The 15,387-nt window shown below is 41.2% G+C and overlaps 1 protein-coding gene across 1 annotated transcript in view; it reads right to left on the bottom strand.

The window, feature by feature from the left end:
- Positions 1-560: 560 nt before the first annotated feature.
- Positions 561-15,387, bottom strand: part of CARD11 (caspase recruitment domain family member 11) — a 43,601-nt gene continuing 28,774 nt past the window's right edge. Inside the window, exons 12-24 of the mRNA XM_008498542.2 lie at positions 14,409-14,512; positions 11,910-11,962; positions 11,158-11,290; positions 10,406-10,607; positions 9,460-9,586; positions 8,055-8,295; positions 7,556-7,652; positions 6,462-6,557; positions 5,438-5,570; positions 4,746-4,925; positions 3,465-3,589; positions 2,534-2,649; positions 561-1,987 (exon numbers count right to left, since the gene is read on the bottom strand). Of these exons, the coding sequence (XP_008496764.2) occupies positions 1,783-1,987; positions 2,534-2,649; positions 3,465-3,589; positions 4,746-4,925; positions 5,438-5,570; positions 6,462-6,557; positions 7,556-7,652; positions 8,055-8,295; positions 9,460-9,586; positions 10,406-10,607; positions 11,158-11,290; positions 11,910-11,962; positions 14,409-14,512 (1,812 nt within the window). The 3' untranslated portion in view covers positions 561-1,782. The remainder of the gene's footprint in view (positions 1,988-2,533; positions 2,650-3,464; positions 3,590-4,745; positions 4,926-5,437; positions 5,571-6,461; positions 6,558-7,555; positions 7,653-8,054; positions 8,296-9,459; positions 9,587-10,405; positions 10,608-11,157; positions 11,291-11,909; positions 11,963-14,408; positions 14,513-15,387) is intronic.

The following is a 15,387-nucleotide window of genomic DNA, read 5'->3' as shown; positions in this document are numbered from 1 at the left end:
CCTGCAGAGTGCAAACAGATGGCATTGGGCAGGTAATGGGCTGTTATCTAGAAATGTTAGCTATGAAGAGTCCTACAAACATCAGTAATTTGAGAAAGACAGCAGCAGAAAGTGAGATGTGAACTAAAATGAATGGCTTCTAGAAAATACCATTACTTTAAAAATGATGTGCATATAAGAGCAGAAAAGCACAATTAGAAGCCAAAGTCAGCTAACCTAGAACTGATCCAAGGGACAACCACCACACAATCTCATTGCAAGGACAACCAAGCAGTTCACTTGGTAAGGTCGGCCAGGCCAGGTTTTTTGCTTGGATTTAGTTTGTCATTTTATTGCCAGCTGCTGCACACCAATCTGCAGCACCAAGACTTGGGATGAACACAAAAGTAAACATCAATTTCTTATTAAATGCACCTTAAAAGGGAGGGATATGGCAAGGAATGAAGGATTTGAGGATAATGGGATGTACAACTCTTTGTCTGCAGGTCATATTTTATTGCATTTCAGATCAGAAATTGTGCAAGTCATGATTATCTTGTCAGTTTTATTGAATCAATTTGGCAGTCTCAATACAGTTTCTGATGTACAGAGGAAAAATTTTAAAAGCTGTAAGAGATTTAGGAGTCTAAGTCTCACTCATTATCAGTGGAACTTAAACTCTTTGAGGAGTTAAGTGCTTTTGAAAATTGGATGGTGTTTTTTAAGTCATGTACACACTTTTGAAAATATTATCCTCCTCGGCCAGAGCACAGCATGATACTCGCTGGTCTTCTTGCTGTCAGTCATAGCAGAGACTCAAGGACTGAGTGACTCCCAGTGATTACTGGCTTATGAAATTCTCCTTTTCTTCTTCTCAGAACACCCGCTCCTGTTGTGAGCTGGTGTGTTGGCAGGCAATGATGTTGTAGAAAAATATAGATTTCAGCTGAGAACAGAGAAACCTGTTGTCTGGAGAAGGCACCGTGGTATTTTCCACAAGTAAAGAATGTTAAAAATTGAGAGATGTACAAATGAACACAATGCAGAGACAGGGATAAGCTGAAAACATTGGCAGATCTGGAAAGACCCGATGTACATCTGGGACAGGGGAGGCTGTTTGCCTGTAAGTGCCAGGACTACAATGGAAACCTGCAACACTGTTAAATAGAACTGGGGTGTAAAAGGAAGGCAGAACTGTCATTTTAGTTCATGCCTGGAATAATAGCCATTTTTCTGTCTTCTGATTAAAATACTTATGGAAAAATAGAGGTATGGAGCTGCTATGACCATCACCAGTGGTGATCCTCTTGATATCAACCAGCTTTCAGCTTCCTTAATTGAGCATGTTCAGAATCTCAGCTCGAGGTGTGTGTGAGGCACATCTTGACTCCATATCCTTTACCCAATCCTTATGCTTGATTCCATTCACGATCTCAATGGAAGTTTTCAATGAGCCAAATGAGATCCCCATTTTCAATATAATAATTTACCCCAAGCTCCCCCTCAAGATCTTTGTCCTTCTCCTGTGTTACTCAGATGTTGTCCCTTAAGAAATGCTGGTGGGCCAGAAATTATGGTGATAGCTGTGGTCTGACCCACATCCCAAATCCCCAGCATCTGAGACACTGGTTGTCCAACACATCCCCAGTACCATTCCACACATGCAGTCTGCCAGCAGGAAGCTCCCAGCCAGCAAGGGGGAAACAGGAGGGAGCACTGGGCACCTGACAGAGAACTCCACCAGCCCCTTCACCTAGGGGTGTCCTTTTGTCCCCAAAGAGCTTCATTTTACTTCTTGCTTTTTTATAGCTGATCTTCATCTACCCAGATGGTTTTACGCTGCTCTTCTCCAATCCTTTCTTTTATTGTTCGGATCAGATCTTCAATGCTGCTCCATGCATCTGCCTCTACAGAAGCATAAAGACATGGAAGTGCTTCCAGTTCTTTCTCCTTCAGTCGGCACGTACGTAAAAACTCCTCTTCAGTCTCTGGCTTTGGCAAGAGTTTCCTGTGTGGAAAGAGGAGACCAAAAATAAACGTCATTTTAAGTTAATCCTGCAGTCCCAGCTCCCATCGAGGATTTATTTTCTCCTGACTACTCACAAGCAATAAAAACAGTCAAGGACACAGCTACCTCAGGTCTATCCTCCCCTTACCTCCATGCTGCCCCCGAGGAACAGCACTTGCTGTGAAACAATTTAAGAGGACTGAATGCAGGGAGGGTGCAAGTGTTTATGACCTTTGCTTTTCCACCTAGAATGACTTTAAGAAATGCCATGCAAGTGCTGAGCATGGAGAAAACAACTTATTCTTCAGTGCCATCCACCTACAAAGCTCATTGCTACTGGTGACAGTGAGTTAGTGCTAGATTTGGGGAATTCCTGCTTTCCCGGGTTGTAATATTTCAGCAAGGAGTCAAGGGAGGAAACAGTGCACACAGAAGCATGAAGGGAGAAGATGTTCTTTATTTCTCTCAGTGAGAACATTATTGGAGTCAAGAATTACACACTGAATGAAACAGAATATCAAATATGCAAAAGGTCTGATATGTTACCTGAATTTCTTGATGTTTTTCTCTGAGACTCTGATAAAGAGAACAATAGGATATATCCTGGCTTTGATTAAATCCTTTGTGCAGTTTATTCCAGCTTCCAGGAGACAATGCTTATTCTAAAAACAAAGTCATAACAGTGTCACAAAGGAACATCCACTGCTTTAGAATATCACAATAAAGGTACCCATACTTTATGGGGTCACTACATATACTACTGTACTGTTTTAAAACCTTTTAATCAAATATACATTTAAACTCCAGGCTCCTCCTACTGGTTTAAAACTAGTCAATTATAACAGCTGAGCTTAATAGCTTTCTGGAAAGGTTTAAAATAGAAATGGATTGCTCCAAAGATGAAAAGTACTATAAAATAGCAGTTTTAGATATACACAAACACATATACTTGCTCTTTGCTCAGAGAGAACATCTACTGCAACTACTTGTAAGAGAAAAAACCAACACTAATTCTCCTTTTTTTCCATGCTGTGCATCAAATCTGCTCTACTTGATATGAGATCTCTGTCTTTGACATTATTATCTTTGTACTCAACACCCCTGTGCCTGTGTTTCAGGCTATCCTTTCTTTTGTCTGGGTCCTTGTCTCTCTTATTCTCTCACACATTCATGCATACTTATAATATGAAAAGGAATTGAATAAGGGATGGAGCATAGAAAATGTAAGGATATTTTTCAGCATCAATGTGGGGCATCACAGGGAATGAGCAAGAATATAAAAGGATATGGCTGAGGATGAAAAAGAAAAGGAAAAATGAGAGCACAAATAAAAGCCATCTGGGAGAATAAATACAAATCTGAGATTAAAGGTGAGCAAAGGAAAACTGTAAACTGGCCAGTCTTATTCAGGAAGAAACATACATTGCAGAAATAATCACAGACAGACAGTTGAGGGGATACAGGGTACTCTAAGCACCTTGGCAGTGACAGCCTCAATATTGGCAGGTACAATACATTCATATGTGTTCAGATTCTTTTCTCTGCTGAAGATGACAGTCTCTGTTCTTTGCTTCCTTAAGAACTCTTCCTTTGTTACAATATCTGGAAAGAGATGTGGATGAGGACCAAATCAAGATTACAACAACAGAACACATAGAAAACTATCCAGTAGTACCTCACAGGGGATGCAAGGATGGTTCAGGGAAAGAGGACGAGCAATGAATTGTCTTAACAGCTGTCTCATTCCTTCCACTGAATTCAATTAAAGCTTAATCTGATCACAGCTGAGCATCTCAGCTGTATCCTGCACCAATGAGTCCTTGGGCGATTACTACAACACTATGAAGACATTAAATTAAAACAGTAAATACAATTCCAGCACCTAATGTTATATAGTAACATTTCAGAGCTGAAGGATGTTGAGAAGTGCTAAAACAGAAGGTTTCTTCAGTATAGGCTCTTAAAACCAGGATTTAGTGTTCCAACATTTGTATTTAAAGTTTAAAAAATTTTGGCTTAGGTTGCAATGTGTGGTACCAGCCCCCTTGTGAATTGCAGCTCTACATCAAAGCTTTTATACTGCAAGACAGGGGATATTTATTATAATACTTAACTTTTCAGTTTCTCTGTCTGGATAACTGTAAGCCTGAGTACTGTGTGTGTGGTGGGTATTCAATATTAGTGTAAAAATGAAACGTCAGCTGTGTTTAATGCTGTGTTGTATACAATCCTGCCCTGCAGCAATCACGGTGCTGCATATTGCTTTGATAGTAAACACTTAGCATGGAAGAAAATCAGTCTTTCGAGTAGATCAAATGCACAATCTTCACAGCCTTGGATGAGATAGAAACTTAAGAGTTGCTCTAGGGAAGATATTCCTCATAATAGCAAATACTAGAAACAAATTAATCAAAATTTCACATTGCCTAGCTACGCAGTATGCAAACAGTATGCAAACAGAAAGAGCACTCACAGCATTTCAGTCTCGAAGGGGCATCCTAGCAACCACACAGCATACACATGGATAATATTCATAGACATAGAATCTCATAACCATGTGCACTGGCTGTCTCAAAACCATTCAAATATCTCAGAGATTCTCAAAAAAAGTAGGATTTATAGCTACTCATAACTCTGATGTGACTTGAAGTACCTCAAGCAACTATCCCGGCTGTGAGCCCCTACGTGTGCATGCATATATATGCTCATATTACCCTCACTGAGGGCCAGCAGTCATGGTCCTCTCTTATCCCATTACCTGGCTTGCATATGTTGAATTCCAGGGCACCTCCAGAGTTGAGAAGCTTCTGCACCAAGGTCTTGGCAAGCATGGTGGGGGTGAAAAGCACGGGGCGCCTGCGCTCACAGTGGACTGGTCTCACCAGGCTATAAGGGATCAGACTGAGCCTCCTATTGATTTCACTTTCAGAATCCAAATCTGAGTAAAGAACAAGACATTTACCCTCTGTTTTTTTTCTCCACAAGTGTTTGGAGAAAAAGGAGAAACACATGAAGCAGAAATGACATAGTTAGTCACACTGATCCTCTCCTTTCTCTTTTGCCAGGGTTGTCTTTACTGTATATCCATTAATATGATGTTCAACCTAATACTAAATAATTCAAGTGCTTTTTTCTTTCAAGAGACTATTTCATGCTTTAACAGGATACTTATTTGGAGCATCTTCCTGCTTATTAGCACACCTTGAGTTAAATGTTTTTGGAAGAAGAGCAAGAAAGCACCTAGGAAGAATTTCCAACCAAACAGAAAGTTTGCTCATGAAGACTTAGAGCCCCAACTGCTTTTAGCAAAATTGGTGTTTTGGTCACAAATGTTGTGTTTTTGCACAGAGGGACCATAGATGCTAGGAATAGGAAAGAGTTATGATGGTTTTCACAGGCAGCCCCTGTGTCAGTGCCAGGTGTATAAAAGCTATCATCAGCTATCCCTACCTTCCAGTTTGTCAGGCAGTGGCTTCCTTGCTTCAGGTGAGGTCTGTGCCAGAGCAGAGGGTGACCCGGTGACGATACGGACTCGCTCGTTGCTATTCATACGTTTGTATTTGTTTTCAGACCTACTGACAAACTGAAAAGGTGAACAAAGGGATTTCACCCTTGTTTCTTACAGCCTTTATTCTCCCATGTATTCATCAGCCCACGCTTGTTATCTACAAGATCTGAATTACCTACATCTATCAAAGACAAGAGTCCATGGATCTGCTGACTGAATTCTAAGGCTCTTTAAATATCATAGATCTGAATCAGAGCATTGTTAATCCCCTTTGGGACTTCTTATTTTGTTCTCTGCTCTCAAGCAGCATGCTCTTTTTCTTCACAGAGCTCCCTGCTATCTCAGTACAAGCACTGATGTGTCCACAGCAGAGTAACGTATCCAGTCTGAGTACTTGCACAAATTTATCACAGATTATACCCAAAACTCCACCTCATCTTTCTGTACTACAGAGAACTTAAACCTCCCACATGGCACATTTTTACACTGAGAAATAAACTTCCTTCTTTCATCCCCACCCACCCGACTGTTCCTCTATCCATGTATTTATTTCTTTTCCTGTAATTTGCTAATCTTAACAGTCATCTTCCTGCACAAGACTTTTTTGTCTTTCACCCATACAGACTCTGTCACTCTCACAGTCACTGACCTACAATTAAAGGACTATTTTCTGATGGAACCTCATCTCACAGAGACTTGGGGATTTGGTCTGGCCCAGTGGTTCTTTACAGTTCAAGCAAAACACATTTCAGGGTCTGATGGCAGACGTGTAAAATAAAACACCCCATGTCAGAAGAGCAGTTATAAAACACAACCCATACATCTTTTTAATATATTAAATCTCTTTTTCATAGGAATAAATCCCTAGAGAATCTGTAAACCTGAGGTGGGGTTTCTGGAAACTAGAATATCTGCAGTTCAGATCCACTGTTTCAGATTTTGCATTCAGAATTTGAGCTTTATTACCTGTAATATTTGGCCCAAAAAAAAGCTTGCTCGGGATAGGCGAGGGCTGGTTTTTGGGTCACTCTGTGGTGCAGACTCCTCTGGCTGCAATGTATTCTAGTGAAAAATAACACAGGAATTTTGATTTCCCTCTTTTTTTTTTTTTTTTTATTTGAAAAGGACAAGCAAAAGCAGATATTTTATATTTCTGATAAAAAGAACAGTGATTGATTCACACCTCTCCCTAATACAGTATTCTAAGCAAACTGTAGACATAGCATGACCTACTCTGAGGAACATTCCACATTCCATTCTGCTCTCCATCCAGCTTATGGATGAGGTATTTTCTGCACCAAGCATTTTTTGGATTAAAAATGTTTGCTTTCACTATGATCTCTGCAAGTGATCTCTGTCCCTTTGATCAGTGGGGACCAGAGCACAGAAGGGATGTGTACCCCTAAACCTTGAATGAAGTCAAATTCAAGTGTCTTTGCAAATGTTCTAAGCTGAATGTCTCCAAAGTTCTAAAAATAACTTATGGTAACTAATAGACAGGAAAGTCACTTTTTAATGATGGAAAGATGGAGTTCTTGGGTGTAAAGAAAGAAGTCAAATTATTTTCACTGAGGGAATAGGAGAAATCAGCAGGACTGTTGTGTGGGAAGACCTGATAAAATTATTTCTTTCCACAATATATAGGATGGAAGAGACAGGTCTTTCTAATATGGGACAATGATAGCTCTGTGGATTAGATGCTTATTCACAGTAGGAGATGGTTCTGATTCTTAACTCCAAGGATAAGGTTCTGATTCTTAACTCCAAGGACACAGCTTCTTCTTCATGTGGATGCGAAGATGCATTAGAGGTTTAGAATGAGAAGGATTAACTAATACACAGAACAGAAACCAAACTGTCAAAATGTACTCCCTCATAGTTGGAAGGGCTAACAATGTACCAGAGATAGGTCCATTGCCAAGGACAATATTATTTAAAGCACACATAAGGTGCCCATTGCCTGGCACAATCAAAACCTACATAGAGGGTAAACAGGGCTTTCTGTAAAATGAACAAGTAGCAGTTGAGGTGTTGAAAAGATCGTGTTTCTAGACACTTACTCGGAGTGCCCTAAGGGTATTAGATGAGCTTTCTGTCTCATCTTTGCTTCCTCTGTGCATCAACCGCTGCAGCTTCACCAAAAGAAGTTGCTGGGCTCTGAAAGAAAGGATGGAATCACATAGATGAAGAAACCTTTGAAACTGCTCAGGAGAAAGTTGGACTGCAATGGGTCTGTGCCTCCAGAAAAGATGAAATAGGAATAGCAGGGAGGATGAATAAAGCACGGAGTAAATTCAGGAACAAAATAATGAGCAGAACTGCAGATCAGTTAAAGATTAAAGAATATCCATGGCATATTTTCCTTTGATACTTTCTGAGAAACCCAGACTGCTCTTTGAGATAACATCTGGAGTCTCCTTTTTAAGGCTTTGTAGCTCGTATTACAGTTTAACATCACCAGGCTTTATCTCAAAAACTAAGACATAGACCTCTTTCCTCACAGCAGCTACTCACAGCTGACTCCTGCTCTCAGCTGTGGTCACTCAGCATTACCCTCACCTGCTGTAGCTGGGGATGGTCCCCATCTCCAGGTCCCTGTCACTGAAGGGGTCAACTCTGGCACAGAGCCACTCACACCTCCCCTGGTACATGGTGTCCAGGATATGAACAATCTCATCACATTTCACTGACAGGGAACAGCAATCCAGCTGGCTGGAGATGTTCAGATTCAAGCGGATATGAAAGGAGTCCCCTGATGTGATCAGCCCCTCTTCCAGCTCTGACAGCAGCTTGTGGTAACCTGCAGCAGTGGAGGAAGGGGAGAAATGTGGTTGCTCCTGGTCCACGGCTTCATCCCTGCGCATCCTTTGGGAGCAGCACACAGCAGCAACCTCTGAGGCTCCTCCAAGAGAGGGTTTATACTTCCAGAATTTGGTTACATTAGTTACAAGCTTAGGGGTTTGCATCTTAAAAACACTAATGGGGCATTGACTCAGAAACAGCTCATGCTGCTGCTGTCAGAATCTATGAGAACGTTCACATTATAATGATATTTTGAGGCAACTCTGTTTTACACACTCCACATGTGACCTGTGAAACAGGGAACTTCTCAGCAAAGAGGCAGACACAGCTCTAGCTCTGCCCTGTAAGGACATCTTGAGTTGTGCCACCAATTTTAATGACAAGCTATTCCCTTTATTATTCCCTTTATTTAGCTATAATTGGCCCTCTCACAATCTATAACATGCTTTATGCTAAAAAAAAATTTAAAATGGCAGTAGTTTTACCTTTGAAAACATCAAAGAAAATCAAAGACATAATTTCCTGTGTGATCTATGCAGTTGGAATTCTCTAACAAGCATTAAAAATCCCCACAAAAACAACGAAAAAAACCCCAAACCCCCAAAACAAACCAACCAAACCAAAAACCAACCACATTCATCTTTATATACACCAGTGAAAAATGGATTTCAGACTGTAATTTTTGGTCCATAACCCAAAATTTACATTAGAGGCCATGAACACTAAAATCTAATTCAGTTCACCACACATGAACTACAGCTGTTAAAGATGAGATAAAGCCACAAAGGTAATAAACAGAGCAACTCTATCAGGTAAATGCTAAGTCAATTTCAGCTGGATAAAGATGATTTAGATCACCACATTGTATTACACAAAAACGTACATAAAAATAAGCTTGGATGTGTTTTGTGAGACATGTTGTTATTGGCCCACCATGTAAATTCTTCAGTCTGGTAATGGCAAATATTTGGGCTTTTTTTTGTTCTCAGTCACAAAGCTAAAGGCTGGAGCAGTAACACAGAGCAGCTATAATTAACACCAGTGGGCATTCTTCAGGTTTATACCAATACAAAGGATATTCTCATTCTGTCATTCACACCCAGACACCAGTTCCTATAATAGACCTGGGCCTATTTGAAATGAAAAATACTTTTGGACTTACCTTCATGATTTGATTTATACTGGAGTGTTACTGGACCACTGCACCTCTGAATTGTCCAGTGAACTTCTTCCTTTGTGCAAGTATCCAAGGGAACACTCTGATTTTCCCCTTTGATGCAGCCTTCCAGCTAGATATGAAAGAAAGTATTACTCCAGTGCAGGTTCAATCTCTCAGTCAATTATACAATTATTTTTTTTTTTTAAAAGCAGCATAATCTTTTTCTGATTAAACAATGCAGATACTTTGCTATCAGGATGCAGATTACATTTTAGTTATTTCATTTCTTTTCTCTCAAGCTAGGAGTGGTAGAAGTCAACAGAACTGCAGCTGTTTGACATTTCCAGCCTTCCCAGTAGTATGTAGTGCAGGAATGTAACTTGTGGGGTTTATTTCCCCTTGGAGACATTTTAATAGGAAAATGGTTTGGGAACATTGGCAATGGAGAGAAAACTAAGCAAAGAGCAACTTAGAAGAAGCATCATTAAACTCCTGCTTATGTGATGCCAGGGACAGCCATGCAGCCCTTCTACCCATTCCTATTTTAAGTTGTAGCCATTTCTGTCCATGCCACAGCCAGTCCCAGGACAGGCCACTCCAAAGCTTGGCTTAGGAGTCAAGAGGCAGGAAGGAACAAGGAAATTCAAAACAAATCCCATTCTAGTCTTTTCAGAGGGGCTGTGCTATACGATGCAGCATCAAAGCAAGCATCAGGTGCTCTAAGCTCTTCCATACAGAGCTACTGTAAAGTGCAGAAGTGTGTGAGAGTATTGGATGACTGTAAATACTATTCTCCCATATGTTCATAGTCTCCAGCAGAGTTTTCTTCTTCATGAGTCATGCTTCATCATTAATACAAAACAAAAGAAGAAACAAAGGATTGTGTGGAGTATGCACACAAGTAAGCAGAGAGACATCCACTACTGTTTGTTGGTTACTTTATGCTCACCAGCAGGATTTGGTGCCCCTCCCGAAGACCTGCTTTCTCTGCTAGTGATCCAGCCTTGACAGAGCTGATAAAGCTCCCTCTATCATTACCCCCAACGAGAGTGATTTCTGAGTTGAGGTTGTCTCCATTCAGTGTTACACGCTGGATGCTGTGGCAGAAGTTTCTGATGCGACCGACGGAGGTGACAGAGGGACGGAAGGGTCTGTGTTCAGGAAGGGAAGGCACAGTGAATTATCTCAGCTTTTAGCTAGCACTCCAGATTTAAATACATTCATGATAAATGAGAGACATAAATAAACTGTGTTATCAAGCACTAGGAACTAAGGATTTTAAAAGAAATCTGTTTCATTACTGCGTAAGTTCTGGAGAAGAGGATCTGGATAGCTTCAAGTGCTCTGATATGAATGAATAATTCATGTATTCTAGTACCTCCCCTAGCAACCTGTGGCAGCAAGATAACAAGATCACAAGGATCAATTTAAGCCTCTAGCACACTTTGTCTGCCTTGGAGTTTCTGAAATTTTAGGTTGACCTTCATTGGTTTACAGGATATGAAAGGGCTCCAAAATAGGATGTTATATGGCTGCTGACATAAAGGAGGCTCAGCACAGTATCATGAGATATTTGTGACAAATAACAGCTTGTGACTGCTATTCTATCTTCAGCAAATAATAGATAAATGGAGGATCTCTACCATAGTAGCTTTTCCCCTCAGTCTTTGTCTAAGGTAGGTAAACTGGCATCTCAAATACCTTTCCAGAGAGAACTTTCTAAATATGGAGTTGACATGCTCAAGCTCATAGGCATCCAGACCTTCTGACTGATGAGAAGATGAGGAAGAGTGCACTGAAGGAGCTCCATGTGACTGCCTGTCGTGACTGTCATCTGAAATGAGTAACAAGAGGGAAAACGAGTGACAAAGATAGAAAAGGGAAAAATAAATGTTTGACCCATCCCATACAAAACTCAAGGAGAAAACTGCTGATGAAGAGGCAAGGTTCATGTCCACAGGCCATGGCAAGGAATGCCATCCTTGATTACTGGACCTACCTAATAACTGCCACAGAACAAGCTGGAAGGGACGTCTGGAGACTTCCTTGTCTCCTGCTTTGAGCAGGCTCAGCTCGAGGAGATGGCTCAGGACTTGCCCCATTGGGTTTTGAATATTTCCAAGGGTGGAAACAAGTCAGTTTGTGGAAAACCCTATCCCAGTGTTCAAGCACCTTCGCAGTAAAAAAGCTTCATTGAGTCTAATCCTTCTCCCACTTAGTTCTTCAGGAATAACTACATTCTCACTCTCACCATGAGACACTCCTTTGTTTTCTTGTTACAATGAACTGAAATGACTTTTTCTCAGGCTATTTGTTCCATCTTATTTAGACTGGGAGTTGATTATTTGACAGTATCTGTAGCTGGTGAACTCATCCCAAATATTTGTGTGTGTGTGTGTATATATATATATATATATATAATTAAACTAGATACATGATACCATCCTGCTTACCATCTAGCTCCAAAGTATCATATCCAAAGCTGTCATTGTCCTCTTCAATCAAGCTGGAATTAAAAACAAAGCATGAGATACTGGAAAAAGGAGAGAGAATGCTTCACTTTGCAGGTTTCAGCAAGTTCTGAAAGAGGAACATCTGTGAAAAAGAAAGATGTTGGAGGCATTGCCTCAGACAGTAGCACAACTGCAAAGAAAAAAATGAAGAGAAAGCAAGTAACATGCCCGTGGGCCCAGGGAAGATGTAGGAAGCTGGCAGGAAGATACCATGTGTTCCCAAGCTGACATGGGAAGCTTGTGAAGCAGCAAGAAGTTACAGAAGAAAGAATTGTGAAAAGCAGTGAGGAAATGAAAACTTTACTGAGGACAAAGGGGAGCTGCTGACTGATGGCCTCTGATGTGGGACTTAGACCACACCTGCTGCAGCACTGAGAAAAAAGGTTGCATAATTTCTGCTGTACATACACTGCAGGATGGGTTTTTTCAATCAAAAATATCAGAAGCTTGCTGATGGGCAGAGTGCAGGAGAAGTGACTGAAGTGCAGCAGTAAAGGAGTAATTTACTGCTTGATTTAAATTACTGGAAACATTTTGTAACTATTCAGTGGTACCGCTTGTGGTAACTCAGATGCCTGCGGTATCAGAATGGAAAGGTGCACCAAGCTTTTGCACAGAAACTTTTATGCCACAGCTCTTGCCCCAGTTCAGCTCCCACAGACACCACCTTTCCTGTTAAGGGGAACTCCATTGGGTGGCCTTGAAAAAAAAGAACATTAAAATTCACCAAAATTTGATCTTAGAGGGACGCTGGGAATGTCCACGCAAGGGAGTGATCTGTCTGATTCACTAGAACTACTTCATTAAAGCCTCTTCTTTGGTTCCAAAGCTGTTTAAATAGCAGCTTGTTTTTCCTCAGAATGATTTGTAGGTCTCCTGTAGAGCTAATATTTCTCTGATATTTGGCTTCGGGTGAGGGGTGAATTTTTGCAGCCAGTCTGGGAAGAACCAGCTATTTTTACACCATGCATAAGCAGGGAAATAATACACCTTTTCCCACCTACTAAGCTATGATCTCACAGTTTTTCCACACAAATCAAGATCAGATGAACCGTGAAACCTGCAATTTGTCATGCAAAAAAAAATATTTTGGATTATGTTCACAAGGAAGTTAAAAAACCTTAGCAGGCTAATTATAAAGTTATAAACTACAGTGAACTTTTGGTTGTGCTCTTGAGATACTTTGTAGAGAAACAAGATAAACCAGGTGCCTCGAGTTGCCAATGAGTGGGTGTGAGTCCACCTGTGCCTGATTAGGACAGGCCCCTATTGGGCATGAGCAAGACCAGGGGGCCAATAAAGGTGGGACACACACCCACAGAGCTCAGCTCACTCTTGTGCGAGGCAATGGAGAGGTCAGCAGCTTGTTGAGCCTCAGGAGCAAGAAAGGCTCCTCCTGCAACAATACTTGACTTTAATGACCATTAGGTTCAACAAAATAAGGCCACATTCAGGCCTTGCTCAAAAGTATTTGGTTCCTTCCTCTCACAAGCCAGTTGGAAAGAGTATCTAATATGAGGAAAAAAATCAGATTTGAGTACGGCTCAATCTTCCAGTGCCTGAATACAAAGAATAAAATATAGTCAGAACTATAGTGAAGTCCAGAAGATGAATAAAACCCATGTAATCTTTACTGCATATACTGCAAATATTTAAATGTTCAGACATGCCAAAGGCTTTTAAAGGTGAGCTAAACACCAAAAAGTATGTTCAAGTGTTTTATTGCTACATAACCTTTAGAAAAGGGCTCAGAGCCATTTAGAGGACAGCCAGGCAGGCAAGGGCTCTCTCATTCCTGCCACAAACTTCCCAGTCACCAGCTGATCAAATTTCACTGGCAGGGGAAGTCTGCAGGACCACAACCCTACCAGTGGAAGCTATAGCAGCAGGTGAAGCAGAGAACAATCCATTCCTCTGCCCTCATTGTTCTGCTAAGACACAGAGCCCTGAGCCCAACAAGCACTACCTCCCTTCTCCTCTTCCCTCCATTTCTTGACTCCCCATTCTTCACTTTCATTCAAGCATCTCAGCTCTGTTCTGGCAGCTTACAGAGGAGGAGGGGCTTTGAGGAAAGGACAGGGACACAGGCAGCTTGGAGCTGAGGAGCAAAAAGTGAAGCCATATCCATCTAAAAAGTTAGAGTACACTCTCCAATAGCACTGGTGCTGAGTCACCATGATGTTGTTTCTTATTATATGCATTACAAAGTCAGTGCTGCAGCGGTATCAATGCATCATCCATCCCCAGCTGAACTTTCAGAGACTCCTGAATGTATTGGACAAAAATAGGGACGAAGGACTCCAGCCCTGAGGAGTTTAGAAAGTCAGCCCTACCGTCAAAGAGAAGTTCTCCAACTAGAGGCAGACAGGAGTGCATCTACAGCCCGTTTTACCTCCTCCCTGTGAGAACAGGGCACACTGCCCCAGCCTGGCTGCCTACCTGCACGGAGGGGCATCCTCTTTGCAGCGCCGGAGTATGGAGTCGTTTCCAGGAGGCTCAGGAGTGGTGGACATGATACTGTCATTGCGATTTCTCAGGGTTTGCTTATGTCAAAAAAGAAAAAAAAAAAGAGGGAGAGAAAGGTTATCTGTCTTAAACATGCTATCCATTCTACTCACAGAAGCATTAACCTGCCAGCTTGCCAGGGGTGCTCTGTGCTGTGAAGCACGCACAGCAGTGAGGACGATTTGTTCTGGACATGCAGAATGCTACACACAAGAACATTTGTGGTCATATATTTCATATAGTCCAGCATCTCACCAATATGCACATCTTGTGTGCTGACACGGTACCATTTGCTATGACCACAGGACTGGATGATTTACCAAACAATTTTGATTTTACCCTTCTTAGGTGGTGCATGTATTGCACAGCTGACAAATAGGAGGAACAGGATGAAAAGCTGTGTGTGTACTTATATATATAAATAGTAGGGATGAGGGAGAAAAATACACATCTCCACATGTTAAATTATTAATCTAGTACACCGGAAACTAAACTGAATTGTACCAGAGGGAAGACAATACAAGTTGCCTAAATATCCAACAAATATTCCAAAGAATATTCTTAACCCAGCTAAGCTTATTACAAGTGGCAGGGAGTTCTTTCCTAGCTATTCTTGGGTATAATTTTAATTTCCTGGGGGCAGCATTTTTCACAGTGTTCTAGAAAGATGTTTTGTTCTTTGTTATTAACACTCTGCAAGAGCACTCTCTCTGTCTGCTTGTCCTGCTGTGTCAGTGCTCACATACGTATAATGGAATATCTACCTTGGGAGATTATGGGGATACAGCAAGCAGAGAAGAAATAGTTTGGCTATAGTATGCAGAAATTTCCAACTGTGATATGCACCCCTTCCCTCACTTACTGTACTTATAGACAGGAAAAGCATTAAAGAAGTAAAAAAAAGAAAACAAAC

The sequence above is a fragment of the Calypte anna genome, chromosome 14 (assembly GCF_003957555.1).
Source record: "Calypte anna isolate BGI_N300 chromosome 14, bCalAnn1_v1.p, whole genome shotgun sequence".
NCBI classification, from domain to species: Eukaryota; Metazoa; Chordata; class Aves; order Apodiformes; family Trochilidae; genus Calypte; species Calypte anna.
The sequence above is the reverse complement of the archived record's forward strand: the minus strand, read 5'-3'. Positions and strand labels throughout refer to the sequence as shown.